Source organism: Gymnoscopelus microlampas (assembly GCF_963454915.1).
Source record: "Gymnoscopelus microlampas genome assembly, chromosome: 18".
Classification (NCBI taxonomy): domain Eukaryota; kingdom Metazoa; phylum Chordata; class Actinopteri; order Myctophiformes; family Myctophidae; genus Gymnoscopelus; species Gymnoscopelus microlampas.
The window spans coordinates 17,055,559-17,074,661 of record NC_139955.1 but is presented as its reverse complement, the minus strand read 5'-3'; the positions used below and the strand labels follow the sequence as shown (position 1 = coordinate 17,074,661).

The 19,103-nt window shown below is 42.1% G+C and overlaps 1 protein-coding gene across 1 annotated transcript; it reads right to left on the bottom strand.

The window, feature by feature from the left end:
* Positions 1-208: 208 nt before the first annotated feature.
* simc1 (SUMO interacting motifs containing 1) lies at positions 209-7,151 on the bottom strand (the record flags this gene model as incomplete). Its single annotated transcript, XM_084041685.1, has 9 exons — positions 209-737; positions 815-899; positions 1,399-1,549; positions 2,013-2,144; positions 3,075-3,149; positions 3,292-3,452; positions 4,322-4,391; positions 4,954-5,216; positions 6,180-7,151. 9 exons carry the CDS (start codon positions 7,149-7,151, stop codon positions 526-528), a joined length of 2,121 nt encoding a protein of 706 aa, XP_083897811.1. The 3' UTR covers positions 209-525.
* Positions 7,152-19,103: the final 11,952 nt, after the last annotated feature.

Below are 19,103 nucleotides of genomic sequence, written 5' to 3'. Positions count from 1 at the left end.
GGAACCAGTCTTGTGATCATGTCATGAGCACTAGGGGATGGACAGGTGACCATGCAAAACCTGCATGCACGCACAGGTGCCATGAAAAGCATGTCTTGCATAAACTCAAGGAATTATTGTACTCCAAGCTTTCTTTTATTTGTAAAGCACATTTATGATTCAACGTATAACATTTCATACACAAAGAAATGTCAAAAGGCATAAAAAGGTTCACGTTTTTTATTGCAACAAATTGCAGGGAGCGGAATTGTTGTTTAGAGCCTTCTAAAAAAATGGACAAAAATACAGTAATAACTTAGAAGTAAAAATAAATAAAACGCAAAAAAGCAATGCAAATAGTATGTTGCAAAACAATCTCAGCAGCGTGCCCACTGTCGTTTGTGTCATATAGAAATAATTATCAATAGATAGATACATAAACCTGACTGACTGAGGGTCAGACTAATGATGACAAACTTGAGCCGCATTACATCCCATTTTATACTTTTTTGTACATTGGAAAAATTACAAAATGAAAAAGCCTGGTCAACACCGACAGAACTCCAGCAGGTAATCCTGTAAGTAGGTGAAGAACTCTTCAGTGTGAAGGGGCAGAGCTTGGCCAATGTCAACCTTAGACCTGGACAGGAAAGACTCCACTGCTTCCTGAACCTGAGTCCTGGACACGCCGTCATGTGACCCCTGGAAAGGGGTGCAGACATTGCCCATTCGCTCGATGATCGGGCAGCGCAGGTTGCCTGGGGTGATAAATGGGCAGAATTTAGAGCATGTTTTGATAGAGCTGATATACACAGTGTCTACACACGGTCTTCACCTTTCATCACTTGGTTGTAGCTGAGCAGCAACATCCAGAGTAGTTGGACCAGCTCATCCCATCTCTGCCACCTCTCTTCTTCACCCTGGAGATCACAGAAGAAGAAAACACAAATATACCATATTGTATTTGGATAAAAATGTCTTCTCAAACATCCTATTAGATGTATCCATACACCGATTTCCGTGACAGTGGAAAAAAATCTCTTCTTTGTGATCATTTTAGGGATTCATTCTCACAGAAAACCTAAGCCAGAACTGCAATTTCTGTGAAAGGGTAATGTTATGTCATAACTATTACCTTCCATGTACATAATACATACAGTATTTACCTATATCCATATGCTGTTCATAAACTCCATATTGTATATTATTCTATCCTTTACTTCTACGTATACTGTCCATACATTTATGAGAACATAATGTGTGCTCATATCATTTATGAACATATTCACTGTAATTAACCAACCTCACAGAGATAAATTACTCAAATGTGCAAACAATGAGTACCTGGCAAAATAAAATAATTGTGAATTGTGATAAGACATGGCCTCCTACTAAGAAGTGTGGTCCCCTGATATTCACCATAGCTGGAAGAGTGCAATTCTTCATAAAGTGAAGCAGAAGGCTGAGGGACATAGGCAGACGGGTTTTCACGCGGCAGGAATAGTCCAACAGACGTTCCAACAGCTTACATCTCAGCAGCTTACTCTGCAGGCTCTCCAATAAGAGCATCCTACAGTATGTCGTAGCAACAAACAGAGAGATAAGAGAACTCTAGTGAAATACAGGATCTGTAAGAGCACAATTGATTATATATGGCACGACTTCTCTAAAACTCTTCTCAATGTTGCTTCATTCTCAACTTGCCTCTCGCCCTCACCTGTGTACTCGTCTCTCTCTCACCTGTGTACTTGTTGTCTCTCTCCCTCTTACCTGTGTTCTTGTCTCTCTCCCTCTTACCTGTGCACTTGTCTATCCGTCTCACCAGTATAATTGGTTCTCTCCCTTACCTGGATAATTGTCTATCTCCCCCCACCTGTATACTTGTCTCTCACCCCCACCAGTATACTTGTCTCTCAACCCATACCTGTATACTGTACTTGTCTCTCACCCCCACCTGTGTATTTGTATCGCTCCCTCACCTACACACCCACACACAAACACACCTCTCTCTCCCGTGTACTTGTCTACCTCACCTGTGTACTCGAAAAGGTACAACGCTGATGAGATCTTGGAAGAGTTCCTGTGCCACCTTGGCAGAGCAGAGTGTTGGAGAACGGTCCACTTCCAGGGCCAGAGACAGCATCTTTTGGAAGATGCACACCATCCTGTAAGTGACAAAAGAACCCCTGTGCTGTTTGCATGGTAAACACATTGCATGCGTATCATGCACTGAGGAGCTGATGTGGCCAGATCTTACAGGTTGAAGTTTTCAATGTCAGGTTTTATTTATTATCTCTGTCGGGTGCATGTCCAAAACTGTTACTTTTCAGAATTCAAATTCAAAAATAGCAGATCTACAAGCTCGAGCTTGCAGATCTGCCATTTTTTATGCTTTCGAGTGACGCGGTGGTACGATCAAGAAGGACGTTAATTTACGGGGGAAAAAACACAAAAAGTTTAAAAAGGGTTAAGCTACCCGACAGCAACGATATATGAAAAGACACAGAGATGCTGTCCCTCAGCTCTATTACAAACTTCTTCCACACCAAGTCTCTTGGTCTTAAAGTGTAAGATTGTACATGTTGTTTATTAAAAGTAATCGCCAGGCTTCAACTTTTCAACTTGTCTCATCACTGGTTTATCACTGGTTTACAGGTGTAACTCTAGTTGAGTCTGAGTTAGAGATTTTTACTTGTATTTCAGTTCTCTTTCTTTACAGTTTATCTATTTTGATCCAGCACCCGTCAAAATGTTTGGATGTTCGTTCACCTCTCGACTGCTATACGCATTCTAGGTCTAACAGTGCATTTGCTCTGGCCAAACACCATGCATAACGATTATTATACAAACAAATTGTAATAATCTGGACTTTGATGACAGTGATTCAGCCATAGGTGGTGAGGATGGCCACACATAACATGACATCACTGCTTGGCATAGGCATACTGACTTATATAGTGAAATTACAGTAAGATATAGCTATGCCGTGTTGCCCAATAGCCAGCTACCACTAACGGACAACAGAAATAAATAATCAAACAAATAAAAGATTAGTCAAAGAAATATATTTTTTTAAATATCATGAGGTGGTTTACCTGATATGCTCATCTCTGCTGTCTCCATTTGTCGTTGATTTCTCGATGGCAGCAAACAGCCATTTAATGACATCTCTGGAGAAGTAAAACAAATATTCCCTACTTGTGTCATAGCAGGTAAAACACAAAACCTACGGATGTTCATGTCTCTTTATTTTCTTCCGTGATTTGTAATATTTAACTTTGTTAAATGGTGCATCCTGGTCTCCAAACTCACCTGACATGAGAGAACTTGAAATCACACGACAGGGTTGCCTTAACTATGGACTGGTTGAGACCAGAGCGACTGAGTTTGGCTTGAAAGTCATCCTCCAGAGTTTTTAAGACATACTCAAGGAACAAACACACAACAACACAGCGCTGGCTCTTGGCATTGTTCTGATGGGAGAGCGAGGAACATAGATCAGGATGTATCATTTTTACTGTAACCACACAAAGGCTGTCCAGTGTCTCAACTAGGGATGGGCATATTAAGAGTATTCACAAAAAACACCTAAGTGAAAAAGTGGGTAGATTTCTTTAAACCGATATCATTCATTGCACAGCATCAGCTCTGATTTGGTGTCTGCACAGTAGAGTACTGTAAAATCCTCAGTCCATTTAACTCTGAGTGCACAAATGGAGCCAAATGGACAAATGGAGCCAAATGGCCATGTTGAGAACCAGTGGGCTAGGCTATGCGCCACCCACCTTTCTCAGATCTGCTTTTGCTAAAGGCTCAAACTCTTGGTCCACACTGCCAGCTGACAATATATGTTGACTGACTTTTGGCAAACAACACCGTAGTACTACAAAGTATAAATGAGTTACATGTATTGCATGTAAATACTTAATAAACTGGACCATGTATTGAGATTCCAATCTGTGAAGAACTTTACCCCAAAGCTCATATTGCCTGCTGTGCTATAAAATCCCCAAAATGTGGGGACTTTTTGTTAAACATTAACTAAGAATTTGTTTTGGTGTAGCCTACTTTCTTTCAAAAACAGACAGCCATCGTGCCAACTGTTTGATATTCTCAACCTTATTGATTTCAGCTTCTGTGCTAGAATATAACCATGGGTATCGTTACATTTGCATGATCTGGATTCTAATCTGCAGTCATTGCCTAAACTGAACAAAACATTTACAGATGAAGGCACAGACTGTGATTACTATGTACGTTGAACAAATACTGATGTCCAAATTGAGTACTCATGCCCATCCCTGGTCTCATGTCCTAAAACTGTTAATGTCACAAGTCGAACCTGATTTGCCATGACTGAAGTCAACAACTCCCAGTCCCAAGGAACAGTGGTTGTATTAGCCATGTGGTGTCTGGAATTGGAAAAGCAGAGTTAGTCTTTGACCTCCAACGCTGTAAACTTTAAAGAGTAGGAGAACAGACAGAGAGGAAGGAAGGAATGAGGAGATGAGACAAAGAAAGGAAGGGTAGCTGTTCATTCATATCCACCCTCTTCACAAAACGGATGCAACAATCAATAATATTTTTTTAAATCCATAATTGTAGCGATTATCCATTAAACCCATTAAAACCCGGAAAGCATCCTTGTCATTTTAGATTTTAGCTATAAATATAGCAACATACGTTTTTTTAGAAAAAACTCTTTTTAGAACAATTTAGAACAGTGGTCAATGTTTTGAAAAATCTTGAATAATGAAGATTTCTTTTTTAACCCAAATCTTCTCTTTTGGGGGTCCCTGGTACAAAACATTTTCAGATGGAGGTCCGCGACCAAATACTGTACATATCATTTTGTCTGTCCTTGGCACGAAAAAGTTTGAGAACTACTGAATTAGAAGGCATCGGCCTCAGGACTTAATGGGTTCAATCGATCGATTTGATCAACTGCTGCACCCCTACTTCACACTGCCTCACCTCTGTGTCCTCATCAACAGACTGTAGGCCTGCTCACACAGGTGATGTGGCTGCCTGGGCTCCAGCAGGATGCCACGGAGCAGGTGGGAGGTGATGTCCCTGGGAGGGTACACACCAGGCTGGAGCAGGTCAGACAAGAACTGCAGGGTGCCCACTGGGAAGTTCTCCTCGATCGTACTGTAAACCACGCTCAGGCTCTGCCGGCACAGTTCCACTGAAGCACCGCCAGTGCCTTCGTCACCCTGCACCTCCTCCTCAGCAGCCTACGTGAAAGACAGCATGGTCATGGTCAGGGTTCATTTCGTCGACGAGTAGAACTATGACGAAAAATGTTCGTCGACTACCTTTTTTCACTGACGAAAGCTAAAAAAAAAATGATGACTATGAAATGACTATGATGAATAAGACTAAATATATTGACAATTTCGTAAACAAATAAAAACTAGACTAAAATGTTAGGGAGGGACTAGTGAATATTTTTAGTCGACTAAAATCTTATATTTAGTCGACTAAAACTAGACTAAATCTAAAACATTTCAGATAACTAAAATATGAATAAAACTAAATGACATTTTATTCAAAAGACTATGGCTAAAACTAAATCAAAATTTGCTGTAAAAATTAAAGGTAGGGTAAGTGATATTTTTGGGTTAAAACAAAAAGTATTTTGTTAAAAGGTTAAAGCACTATATTCTGATAGTAATCATTGCTATAGAGTGTTTGTTCAGTAACAGGAGTCTCCCCGTCTCTCCAGCTCTTTAATAAACAGAAAATACATTTTCTGGTAGGTGTCAAAATCTCAGCCAATCAGGAGAAAGTACCCATTTTTAAGCTTCCTTTTTATAGTGTTCCAGTTCCAATTTTGCCTGCTCATTTCTTAGTGTCATCACTTCCAATTTCACTTGTTTAATCTATATCCTGATTGAGTTCTCTATCCTGATTGGATAAAATTGGAAATGAAACTGAAACGAAAATGCATTTTCTGTTTTATAAAGAGCTGGAGACATAGAGTTATATGGACACGACACTCTATAGTAACGAGCACTATCAGAACATAGACCCATTTTGCAATTATTTGAATAATTGCAAATCACTTACCCTACCTTTAACACTGGTCATGGTAAACAAACAGGAGAAACATTGTATTACAGGGTCATTTGGTTAATATGCATCAGAGAAAATCAGATGCATCAGAAAATGCACCAGAAAATGAGCATGTCACTAACCAAGCTTTGAGCAGGTCCGCCCATGATCTTCCTGAGAGCAAGAGGGCAAACGAAATGTCTGTCTACATCAAGCTTTCTTTCCCCATATTTTCCTTCTCCATCTCTCCCCTCTTGCATCTCCACATGCATTGGACTGTCAGGCCTTAGATCAGCACTAGACACCCCAGTCTCACATCCCTCATTCAAGTCCTCCGTTCTGGGCACCGACAAGGGAGGATCACTTAGAACAGTGTTGCTCAGACAGTCTGGGATGTTCTTTATCAGACACGACTCAGCAGGCTCACCGTCAGGTATGTCTGTGGAGGAGGTGGTTCCCCCACCTGTATACCCCCACCTGTATACTTGGAGGAGGTGGAGGAGGTGGTCCTTAATACTGGCCATAAGACTATCACAAGGAGATGATGAACTTGAGCTGGGCTTCGAGTTGGGACCAGGATGCTGGGAAATGGGAAGGTCCAAACCCAGCATAGGGAATTGTGGGTCAGAGGGGTTTGCCACATGGCTTGGTGTAGCTTCTGATGGGTCCAACTCCATTCCCACCTGTTTGGCTCCAGAATCAATGGTAGGCGTAGACTGGACAGAACGGCTGAGATCTTTTTGTCTGGAAATCTGTACTTCTTCAGACGGAAAGGGAGACGTCTCAGAGGTCGGTGCTTCTTCTTTAGACGGTAGGGGAGACATCTCAGAGGTCTTTGCTTCTTCTTGAGACAGACAGGGAGACGTGTCAGAGGTCTGTGCTTCTTCTTGAGACAGACAGGGAGACGTCTCAGAGGTCTTTGCTTCTTCTTGAGACAGACAGGGAGACGTGTCAGAGGTCTGTGCTTCTTCTTGAGACAGACAGGGAGACGTCTCAGAGGTCTTTGCTTCTTTAGACAGACAGGGAGACGTCTCAGAGGTCTTTGCTTCTTCTTTAGACAGACAGGGAGACATCTCAGAGGTCTTTGCTTCTTCTTCAGACATACAGGGAGACATCTCAGAGGTCTTTGCTTCTTCTTTAGACAGACAGGGAGACGTCTCAGAGGTCTTTGCTTCTTCTTGAGACAGACAGGGAGACATCTCAGAGGTCTTTGCTTCTTCTTTAGACAGACAGGGAGACGTCTCAGAGGTCTTTGCTTCTTCTTGAGACAGACAGTGAGACATCTCAGAGGTCTTTGCTTCTTCTTGAGACAGACAGTGAGACATCTCAGAGGTCTTTGCTTCTTCTTTAGACAGACAGGGAGACGTCTCAGAGGTCTTTGCTTCTTCTTGAGACAGACAGGGAGACATCTCAGAGGTCTTTGCTTCTTCTTGAGACAGACAGTGAGACATCTCAGAGGTCTTTGCTTCTTCTTGAGACAGACAGTGAGACATCTCAGAGGTCTTTGCTTCTTCTTGAGACAGACAGGGAGACGTCTCAGAGGTCTTTGCTTCTTTAGACAGACAGAGAGACATCTCAGAGGTCTTTGCTTCTTCTTGAGACAGACAGAGAGACATCTCAGAGGTCTGTACTTGTTCTTGAGACAGACAGGGAGACATCTCAGAGGTCTTTGCTTCTTCTTGAGACAGACAGGGAGACATCTCAGAGGTCTGTACTTGTTCTTGAGACAGACAGGGAGTCATCTCAGAGGTCTTTGCTTCTTCTTGAGATGGTAGGAGAGACATCTCAGAGGTCTGTACTTGTTCTTGAGACAGACAGGGAGACATCTCAGAGGTCTTTGCTTCTTCTTGAGATGGTAGGAGAGACATCTCAGAGGTCTGTACTTCTTCTTGAGACAGACAGGGAGACATCTCAGAGGTCTTTGCTTCTTCTTGAGACAGACAGAGAGACATCTCAGAGGTCTGTACTTGTTCTTGAGACAGACAGGGAGACATCTCAGAGGTCTTTGCTTCTTCTTGAGACAGACAGGGAGACATCTCAGAGGTCTGTACTTGTTCTTGATACAGACAGGGAGTCATCTCAGAGGTCTGTACTTGTTCTTGAGACAGACAGGGAGACATCTCAGAGGTCTTTGCTTCTTCTTGAGATGGTAGGAGAGACATCTCAGAGGTCTGTACTTCTTCTTGATACAGACAGGGAGACATCTCAGAGGTCTTTGCTTCTTCTTGAGATGGTAGGAGAGACATCTCAGAGGTCTGTACTTCTTCTTGAGACAGACAGGGAGACATCTCAGAGGTCTTTGCTTCTTCTTGAGACAGACAGGGAGACATCTCAGAGGTCTTTGCTTCTTCTTGAGACAGACAGGGAGACATCTCAGAGGTCTGTACTTGTTCTTGAGACAGACAGGGAGTCATCTCAGAGGTCTTTGCTTCTTCTTGAGACAGACAGGGAGACATCTCAGAGGTCTGTACTTGTTCTTGAGACAGACAGGGAGACATCTCAGAGGTCTTTGCTTCGTCTTGAGACAGACAGGGAGACATCTCAGAGGTCTGTACTTGTTCTTGAGACAGACAGGGAGACATCTCAGAGGTCTGTACTTGTTCTTGAGACAGACAGGGAGACGTCTCAGAGGTCTGAGCTTCTTCTTGAGACAGACAGGGAGACGCCTCAAAGGTCTTTTCTTCTTCTTGAGACAGACAGGGAGACGTCTCAAAGGTCTTTTCTTCTTCTCGAGACAGACAGGGAGACGTCTCAAAGGTCTTTTCTTCTTCTCGAGACAGACAGGGAGAAATCTCAGAGGTCTGTACTTGTTCTTGAGACGGCAGGGGAGACGTCTCAGAAGTCTGTACTTGTTCTTCACACGGTAGGAGAGACGTCTCAGGGGTCTGTACTTCTTCTTGAGATGGTAGGGGAGACGTTTCAGAAGTCTGTGCTTGTTCTTGAGACGGCAGGGGAGATGTCTCAGATGTCTGTACTTCTTGAGACGGTAGGGGAGACATATCAGAGGGGGCGAGTGTGGACGAACTGAAGCCACTAGCCTCTGCCTCATGGGAACTGTGATCTCTTGACAATACTGAACAGTGGGGGCTTTGCAGAGTGACAACATCTACTGGTGACTGTGTGCTTCCTGGCGCCTCAATATTGTCTATCCGTCTTCTTTTCCGAGGACTTTCAACCACCTTTAACAACTTATCCATTGAAGTGGTTCTAACCCTCGACTTAGAACTTTGATTGACTGCTTGACTGATTGATGTTCTTGTTTTCTTTGCTTCTTCTTGAGACAGACAGGGAGACATCTCAGAGGTCTTTGCTTCTTCTTGAGACAGACAGGGAGACATCTCAGAGGTCTTTGCTTCTTCTTGAGACAGACAGGGAGACATCTCAGAGGTCTTTGCTTCTTCTTGAGACAGACAGGGAGACATCTCAGAGGTCTTTGCTTCTTCTTGAGACAGACAGGGAGACATCTCAGAGGTCTTTGCTTCTTCTTGAGACAGACAGGGAGACATCTCAGAGGTCTTTGCTTCTTCTTGAGACAGACAGGGAGACATCTCAGTGGTCTTTGCTTCTTCCTGAGACAGACAGGGAGACGTCTCAGAGGTCTTTGCTTCTTCTTGAGACAGACAGGGAGACGTCTCAGAGGTCTGTACTTGTTCTTGAGACAGACAGGGAGACATCTCAGAGGTCTTTGCTTCTTCTTGAGACAGACAGGGAGACATCTCAGTGGTCTTTGCTTCTTCCTGAGACAGACAGGGAGACGTCTCAGAGGTCTTTGCTTCTTCTTGAGACAGACAGGGAGACATCTCAGAGGTCTTTGCTTCTTCTTGAGACAGACAGGGAGACATCTCAGAGGTCTGTACTTGTTCTTGAGACAGACAGGGAGACGTCTCAGAGGTCTTTGCTTCTTCTTGAGACAGACAGGGAGACATCTCAGTGGTCTTTGCTTCTTCCTGAGACAGACAGGGAGACGTCTCAGAGGTCTTTGCTTCTTCTTGAGACAGACAGGGAGACATCTCAGGGGTCTTTGCTTCTTCTTGAGACAGACAGAGAGACGTCTCAGAAGTCTTTGCTTCTTCTTGAGACAGACAGGGAGACATCTCAGGGGTCTTTGCTTCTTCTTGAGACAGACAGGGAGACGTCTCAGAGGTCTGTACTTGTTCTTGAGACAGACAGGGAGACATCTCAGAGGTCTTTGCTTCTTCTTGAGACAGACAGGGAGTCATCTCAGAGGTCTTTGCTTCTTCTTGAGACAGACAGGGAGACATCTCAGAGGTCTTTGCTTCTTCTTGAGACAGACAGGGAGACATCTCAGAGGTCTTTGCTTCTTCTTGAGACAGACAGGGAGACGTCTCAGAGGTCTTTGCTTCTTCTTGAGACAGACAGGGAGACATCTCAGAGGTCTTTGCTTCTTCTTGAGACAGACAGGGAGACATCTCAGAGGTCTTTGCTTCTTCTTGAGACAGACAGGGAGACGTCTCAGAAGTCTTTGCTTCTTCTTGAGACAGACAGGGAGACATCTCAGGGGTCTTTGCTTCTTCTTGAGACAGACAGGGAGACGTCTCAGAGGTCTGTACTTGTTCTTGAGACAGACAGGGAGACATCTCAGAGGTCTGTACTTGTTCTTGAGACAGACAGGGAGACATCTCAGAGGTCTTTGCTTCTTCTTGAGACAGACAGGGAGACATCTCAGAGGTCTGTGCTTCTTCTTGAGACAGACAGGGAGACATCTCAGAGGTCTTTGCTTCTTCTTGAGACAGACAGGGAGACGTCTCAGAGGTCTGTACTTGTTCTTGAGACAGACAGGGAGACATCTCAGAGGTCTTTGCTTCTTCTTGAGACAGACAGGGAGACATCTCAGAGGTCTTTGCTTCTTCTTGAGACAGACAGGGAGACATCTCAGGGGTCTTTCCTTCTTCTTGAGACAGACAGGGAGACATCTCAGAGGTCTTTGCTTCTTCTTGAGACAGACAGGGAGACGTCTCAGAGGTCTTTGCTTCTTCTTGAGACAGACAGGGAGACATCTCAGAGGTCTGAGCTTCTTCTTGAGACAGACAGGGAGACATCTCAGAGGTCTGTACTTGTTCTTGAGATGGTAGGAGAGACGTCTCAGAGGTCTGTGCTTCTCCTTGAGACAGACAGGGAGACGTCTCAAAGGTCTTTTCTTCTTCTTGAGACAGACAGGGAGACGTCTCAGAGGTCTGTGCTTTTTCTTGAGACAGACAAGGAGAAATCTCAGAGGTCTGTACTTGTTCTTGAGACGGCAGGGGAGACGTCTCAGAAGTCTGTACTTGTTCTTCACACGGTAGGAGAGACGTCTCAGGGGTCTGTACTTCTTCTTGAGATGGTAGGGGAGACGTTTCAGAAGTCTGTGCTTGTTCTTGAGACGGCAGGGGAGATGTCTCAGATGTCTGTACTTCTTCTTGAGATGGTAAGGGAGACATATCAGAGGGGACGAGTGTGGACGAACTGAAGCCACTAGCCTCTGCCTCATGGGAACTGTGATCTCTTGACAATACTGAACAGTGGGGGCTTTGCAGAGTGACAACATCTACTGGTGACTGTGTGCTTCCTGGCGCCTCAATAATGTCTACCCGTCTTCTTTTCCGAGGACTTTTAACTTTTGATGTTCTTGTTTTCTTTGACTTAGAACATTGTAGTTTAACAATTCTACCATCGATTTGTTTAGGGTACCATGACAACTCACTTATTGAAATAGGCTTTGATTCTTTCAGTTGTCTGATGTGGGCATTGGAGAAGACCAACCTCTCCAGTTTTAAAATTGGTGAGTGCTTGCATTTCTTTGCAGCCTCGGGACCTAACAAACGAGTCAAACAATCTAGTACAAAGACCTGCTTTGCAACAGTGGAACTCCTTGTTATGCGTTTCATTTTAAAATGTTTGATTAATCTTCTCTTTCTTTTTTCAACAACTCTATCTACCACACCAGAATTCCGTGTTTCACGTCTTTCGGGTTTTATTGTTGGATATTTATCAGCAATACTGGAATTCCGTCTTTTGCAATCTGACAAGCGATCAAATACATTTTCCTGCTTTGGTTCTTCTTTGACTGCAACACTGGAACTCTGTGTTTTGTGTTTCACTGTTAGATTGTTGTCTTCTATTCTATTTGTGTTTTCAATAACTCCATCTGCAACACTGGAATTCCGTCTTTTGCGATTCGAAAACTGAGTCAAACAATCTAAATCATACTGCTTTGGTTCTTCTTTGAGTGCAAAACTGGAATTCCGTGTTTTGCGTTGTGTTACTAGATTGTTGTATGCTATTCTCTTGGCGTTTTCAACAACTTTGACTGCAACACTGGAATTCCGTGTTTTGCGTTGTGTTATTAGATTGTTGTATGCTATTCTCTTTGCGTTTTCAACAACTTTGACTGCAACACTGGAATTCTGTGTTTTGCGTTTCACTCCTGGGTTTTTGACTGCTATTCTGTTTCTTTTCACAGTCCACCTCTGGCGGCTATTTCTTTTTTTCCTTTTCAGAGCCATTTGTGATGTTGCTGTCCGTTCAAGTCAATCACTTTAAATGGAAGAGGCCATTTAGGATCTGTGAAGTCAGTCAAAACCTGGGGAAAGGGAGACAGTTAGTTAGACTTTCAGTGCAAACCAAAACATGTTCGCCGTAATGTATGTAATCACTGAGCAAACTACACAGTGAAACAGAGAACACAAGACACCTGGGCCAAAGGGCCTCGTCAGTTGCTGCCCTGTCCCTGTGGAACACACACCATAACCACATCCTTCAAAACCACTCTCAAATCACACCTCTTATTTTCCCCAGTTAACCAGCCCCCACATTTACTTTCAGACATACACAATTTATGTTATCATTTTATTTAATAAGGTTTGTAACTCTTATTTTCCACCCTGTATAAAGTGACTGAGTACTTATTCATATTAATCTGAGGTATTAGTAGTAGTAGCAGTAATATTATTATCATTATGATGACATGTTTGCAATTATAGCCTAGTAGCCTACTTGGAAAGACAAAAGAGAAGTTCACTGACAAACTGGGAGCAGCTGCAGCAGAGTATCGAGCTCCACTCTTGTGGGGATAGCAAGTACTTTTTAGAGCAGTGGTTCTCAACCTGTGGGTCGGGACCCCGAGGGGGTCCACACATTTATTTATTTTTTTTTGGGGGGGGGGGTCCCCAGATGACAATGAAGTAGAAAAGTAAGGACTTTTAAGACCTTTTTAAGAAAAATACCATCACAGCATCCAAAGTAATCAACAAAATATACTATAAAAACTGGTCAAACATTGGCCAAATTGTCAAATAATATAAGAAAGATGCAACCCTTGTGTAAATAAATCTATTTTCACAATATCTGTGGAACCGAGTCAAACTAAATGTAATGCCTCAACTCCAACAATTCCAAGTGCTTGTCAGGGTGGGGGGTCCCCAGTTCAAATATGATTATTTTGGTGGGTCACGGCCTGAAAAGGTTGAGAACCAACCACTGTTGCAAGGCATACAAGTACTTATTAGTGGGATAATGAGGTCCCCTCTTGTAAAGAATGTTCTGCTTTTTCTCTTTGCAGAGGGGAGTAAGTGTAACCATACCAATATTGTCAATACTAAATAGGATGTCTATTGTTTAATTTACACAGCAAATTGCATTTCATTGGGCACAGTGTTCATTTTGTTGAATAAGACTAAAAGACAAACATTTTTATAGTCGACTAAGACTAGACTAAGACTAAACAATTTCAGATGACTAAAATAGGACTAAAACTAAATGATGCGTTATTCAAAATTAACACTGATTGGGCAATGATGAAAAGAAAATGACTTGGTTTCTTAACTAGGATTTTCAGTAGGCCTATTTGTTGTTTTGTTTGCAAAGCCTGCGAACAGAAATAATCATCAAACAATAAATAATAATAATCAGCATGTGCCCGCTTCACTTAACATGTAGTTATACTCGTTACTGAACAGAAGACGTTGCAAACGTTAACTTCTGGTGTAAACTCACCCGGGTATCGGTTGGTGTTGTTGTCTGAGTATCCAGTATCGTTATTATCTATAAAGCATTATTATCTCTCAACCAAAATTGCATACACATATCCGTTCATATATAAAGCCTGGTGATGTTTCTCCGAAGATCAAGTGATAGTTACAGTGTAACTAAAGTGATTGTAAGTTACAGTGTAACTATAACTTCCGTGTTATAGTGACACAAGCACCTGGTAGGACCAAAGTCTGTTTGACTTTAAAACGTGCGGTGAAAACAGCTCGAAAAGACAACATGGGAGAATCAGTGTTGCCAGATTTTCAGAGAGAAATAAGCAACCTGGTTTATGAAAACAAGCCCAAAAGAAGCGACCCCCTAGGCATGAGCGGAAGTAGCAGATCTACGAGGCGACCCGTTGTGAGCTTGTAGATCTGCCATTTTCAAAGAAATCTAGGAGGAAAAAAGTGGAATATTTTGGAACATCTAACAAATGTAATACATCTTAAGTTATATGGGGTCTTTCTCTGGCACTATTTTCAGATAAGGGGACAAATACATATTCATTTGGGGGTCCTTGACATGAAAACAACATAAGGAAACAAGCCCAAATAAGCAACTACCGCAATATTTACAAACAACTTTACAGAAAAATAAGCCCAAAGACGCTTATAATAAGCGGACATGGCAACGCTGTAAAGAATGCAATGCAGTGACTTCCGGGTTCTGCTGCTTGGTCTTGTTGGTGCAATGTGCAAACATCGTCGCTAGAGGTCACTCGTGGCTTAAAGTGATTAGAAGTTGTTCCTGCTCCGATCAGTCTCTCAGACCAATTATTTGTTTACTAACATTGAGCCTGGACGCACAGGTGATTGTTTCACGCAATCAATTCCCAACCTGTTTCGGGGTGCACTGGTTTCAGCACACCCCAACCCCCTCTTGTGTGTGTTGGCTAGTGAGACGCGTCCTAACGAGACCTGATATAATGGGTTTCGTTGCGCGCATACTGGCTGCACGCAGCCAGTATGACGTCGTCTGTTAAGGGATCCTGTTAATCGAAATAATAGCTGGGTTAAGTATTGGTGAGACAGTAGTTATTTATAAATAAATAAATTGCACATTCACAGGGACTTGATCAAATAATATAAGTAAAATGAAATAGCAACAAAACACAAACAAACTTTTTCAAACATTGATTGATTGATTGAATACTTTATTTAGAAGTTTGCAGAAAAAAAGCACACGAAAGTACAGTTCAAATACAAGGTCAACTAAATAGGATTTTTTTAAAAACACATTGGCTTGTTTCAATTGGGGTCCTTAAATCAGAGAGCACATCACCACTGAAGTGAAAATGTAGTTCACCTCTGGCATCCATCATCATCAGTCAACCAAGTTTATAGCAATGGGAAACAAAGTAGCCTACATTTCAAAACACCAAAACTGCCTCTGTGAAAGTAGCAAGCCATTAAAGGACATGTTTGACAGTACCAGCCCTTCCTGTTCTGTTGCAAGCACAAAGGCAGCCTGGATGGTGACAGTAAAAGCTGCTTCCTATTGATCTGAGCCGTGTGGTGACTTAAGGCTGATTTATAGTTAGTTGTGCGTTGGTGTCGTGCACCAAAAATAGCAGATCTACAAGCTCAGAACGTGTTGTGCTGCGACCGTTCTGAGCTTGTAGATCTGCTATTTTTGACGTGCGACACTGACACACAACTAAGCTGAGGCTTAACATTTTGATAAGGACACCACTAACATCATGGAGAACACTGCAATGAAATTGAAGACTAACTGTAGGCTATTATGACACAACACAGCCATCCAATATGTAACATAAATGTAACTTTATGTGCCAAATATCATGTGATTTGATGAAAGGTGATGCTAATCTGTGCTGTTTTGTCCACAATGGACACATATGAGGTTTGAATTCATGAAACCCTCTGCTTTTATTATGAATATTTTATATTCTTGGCCATCTTGGGGGTTAGTTTTGCTGAACTTGTCACACTGTTGAGAGGCTCTAACAAGAATTTCATTGCCTGCAATGCAGTGCATGTGACAATTAAAAAAAAACTTTGAACCTTGAACCTGTGTGTGTGTGTGTGTGTGTGTGTGTGTGTGTGTGTGTGTGTGTGTGTGTGTGTGTGTGTGTGTGTGTGTGTGTGTGTGTGTGTGTGTGTGTGTGTGTGTGTGTGTGTGTGTGTGCGCGCGCGCGCGTGCGTGCGATTAGTGTTCTCTGCCCTGGAGTGTCATGAGAATGAATTTTACAAAAGAGAAAAGAGACCAATTTGATTCCATCAACGAAGCATGTTTGCTTTGGAGAACCGTTGTTGCCTTTTCCTGGCATATAATTAAAAGCTGGTCTGTACTTTTGGAATAGAAACAGCCTTGGGTTCTGGCACAGAGTTTCATGCATTTCAACTTGTAGAAGACAAATTAATAGGTAAATGAGATGGAATGCACAGGAACACATCAATACACTTTAATGTTGCTAGTTAATAAAAACCGTTATACTCACAAAATCAAATCCAATCATGTTTGACAAATGTTGTCCTTTTTGTTTCATTTTCTTCTACTTTTTCACCACAAGGTAACAACAAATGATTAAAAGGAGTAGTTCACCCAAAGCATTACTTATTCTCTATCAATTACACAGCCCATGAAGAATTGAATTCATGGCATTTTTTTTGTTTTTGTCGCGTTCTTAATGTGTTTATGCTAAAGATCAAGATGATCATTAGCATAATCAAGATGAAGATGCTAATGTATCTGGTAGGAGACTCAAAGGAGACTCTTTGAGTATCCTACCGGAGAGACCGCCGGTCATCAAATTATTGGCTTAGGAATGCGACAAAAACAAATAATTATTTTGGGTGAACTACTCCTTTAAGCTTTAAAAAACCTTCACTGTTGCTGACAACATCTTTATTCATGCGGTGGGAACACACCCATCAACTGAATCCCATTCTCTGAACCAAATGCTTTGTGGCCTAAAGCCATTTTCAAATCAACTCGCAAAACATTAAACTCTGTTCAGGTGGTTAGACACTCAAGCAGTCTTTTTGCAAAACTCTAAACACTGTGATGCACTTATGTTGCAAAATGGTACACAGGAGGCAAAAGTTAAGCACAGTTACAACACAGCTGTCATCATTTATGCACAACTCCTTCTAAAGATATGATAAAACGAATTGGACAGAAATATATCCAGAGGAGAATGATATTATTTTTTGTTTGAGCGATCAACAGTCAGTGTATCCTGTCTATGGCCAATTTTAGCTTTCACCATGGTGTCCAGATGCACCAGTGGTTCACCATACACCAAATAGTGTTCATTAATTGTGTTCAACTTGGTAAGGTGGATCAGCATTATACGGTTCTGCCCTAATATCACACCTCATTCTTACCGAATAACAACAGTATAATAACATTAATGTCAGAGGACACAAGTAATCCAACTTCAGCAGAGAGGGAGGATGATGCAGGGTTCCATTTACAAAAACAAACATGGCAACACTCACCAGATGTTGCGATGTGTTGTGATCTTGTAGATCAGCTGTTTTAACTGAATGATCGCCCCCAGAATAGGAAAGCTATAGGGTTCAAGTGCATGGTTAATTGATCCACAAATTGACACTACTAAACTTGTGCAAACTATTCTAATGAGGCTGTGTGCATGTGTGTGCGTGCAAGTGTGCATGTGTCTGTGCATGCGTGCGTGTTAGTTTCAGTTTGTCTGCAATGACATCAAATCAGAACATCACAAGGCCAAAATTTCATATATTACATCTCTGACACAGTATTTACCATACGAGGCGATTTGGTTGCCAAAAAGGTCAAGGTTGGCTATGCACACCTCTACACACCACAACTGATGCTATCCTATGACTCACATCACTACTACCACTGAAAAAGCAATGTTTTTCAAAGGGCTGAACATGGTAAATCTGCTCATTACCATGGGTAAGAGTTAGTTACTATTCACTACATGATTCTGCTTGGAATTGCAACCAAAAACCTCAAATGGAATGAGAACAGTGTATCTAAAATAGAATTTCCTTTCTCTAACTTTCTTTTGCTGAGTCCAGCTCTGTGAGACTGGAACACCATGTACAGTCTGCCAATCAACAAGAGCCTGAAGCAAAGTTGCCCACTTAAGGAACTATTGATTTTACAACGCAAAAACTTCTGAGCATTCATCGATTGTATCTGAAACTGTGTATGTTTGTGTTCTAGATGTATGGCTATAGTTCACTGGAATGTGAAAGAAAACAGCCCTGAGCTCTGCTTTCAAGTCTTCCCCTTTGCTGAAACCCCAGAGGGATTTGTCTGTGTGAGCCCTAGGTACCTGAGGGGACAGCAGCGTGCTCAGGCCTGTGATGTTAATATATTGGATGAAAATATGGTATCTATTTTACAGTAGAAGGCCCTCATGACCCTGGAAGCTATATAGTTGCAAGGCACACGATGGTCGCTCTGCCAGACCAACTGTCAAATAACTTGGAGTAAGACGGTTTGCAGATATAAATGACTATATTATAAAACATACATTAACCACTTTAGCCCTATTTTATACATAGGCTATTTGAAAATAGCCGATCTACAAGCTCATTGTAGTACTTTTACTTTTGGTACGTTAAGTATATTTTGATGGCAATACTTTTGTACTTTTATTCAAGTAATATTTTGAACACGTAAAATATCTGAGTACTTCTTCCATCACTGGTAACACCTGTACTTTTCCGCATGGCCACTGACTCTGATATTCGAGCACGGAGGTTGCATAATATCACCGGTGTTTCCTTCTTAGTAACACTGTAGGGTGCGGTTATACTGTTTACCCTGTTGACACCGACTCTGTTTTTTTGGGGGGGGTTAGGGTGTGACATGGTATGAACAACCGTGTGTATACCTGTTGCTTACATACTGTATTGTGCCTGGGCGGGATACTGTGACACTTTGTGTTTTTGTTCCGCATAGTGCAGGTTTTTGTACTATTGTATACTTTTGTTCATTATTGTTGGTACTTTGGTAATGCCATTTCTTCCCTTTGTGTTACTGTAACCTACAGTACTTTTTAAAAACTCTGTATCTGT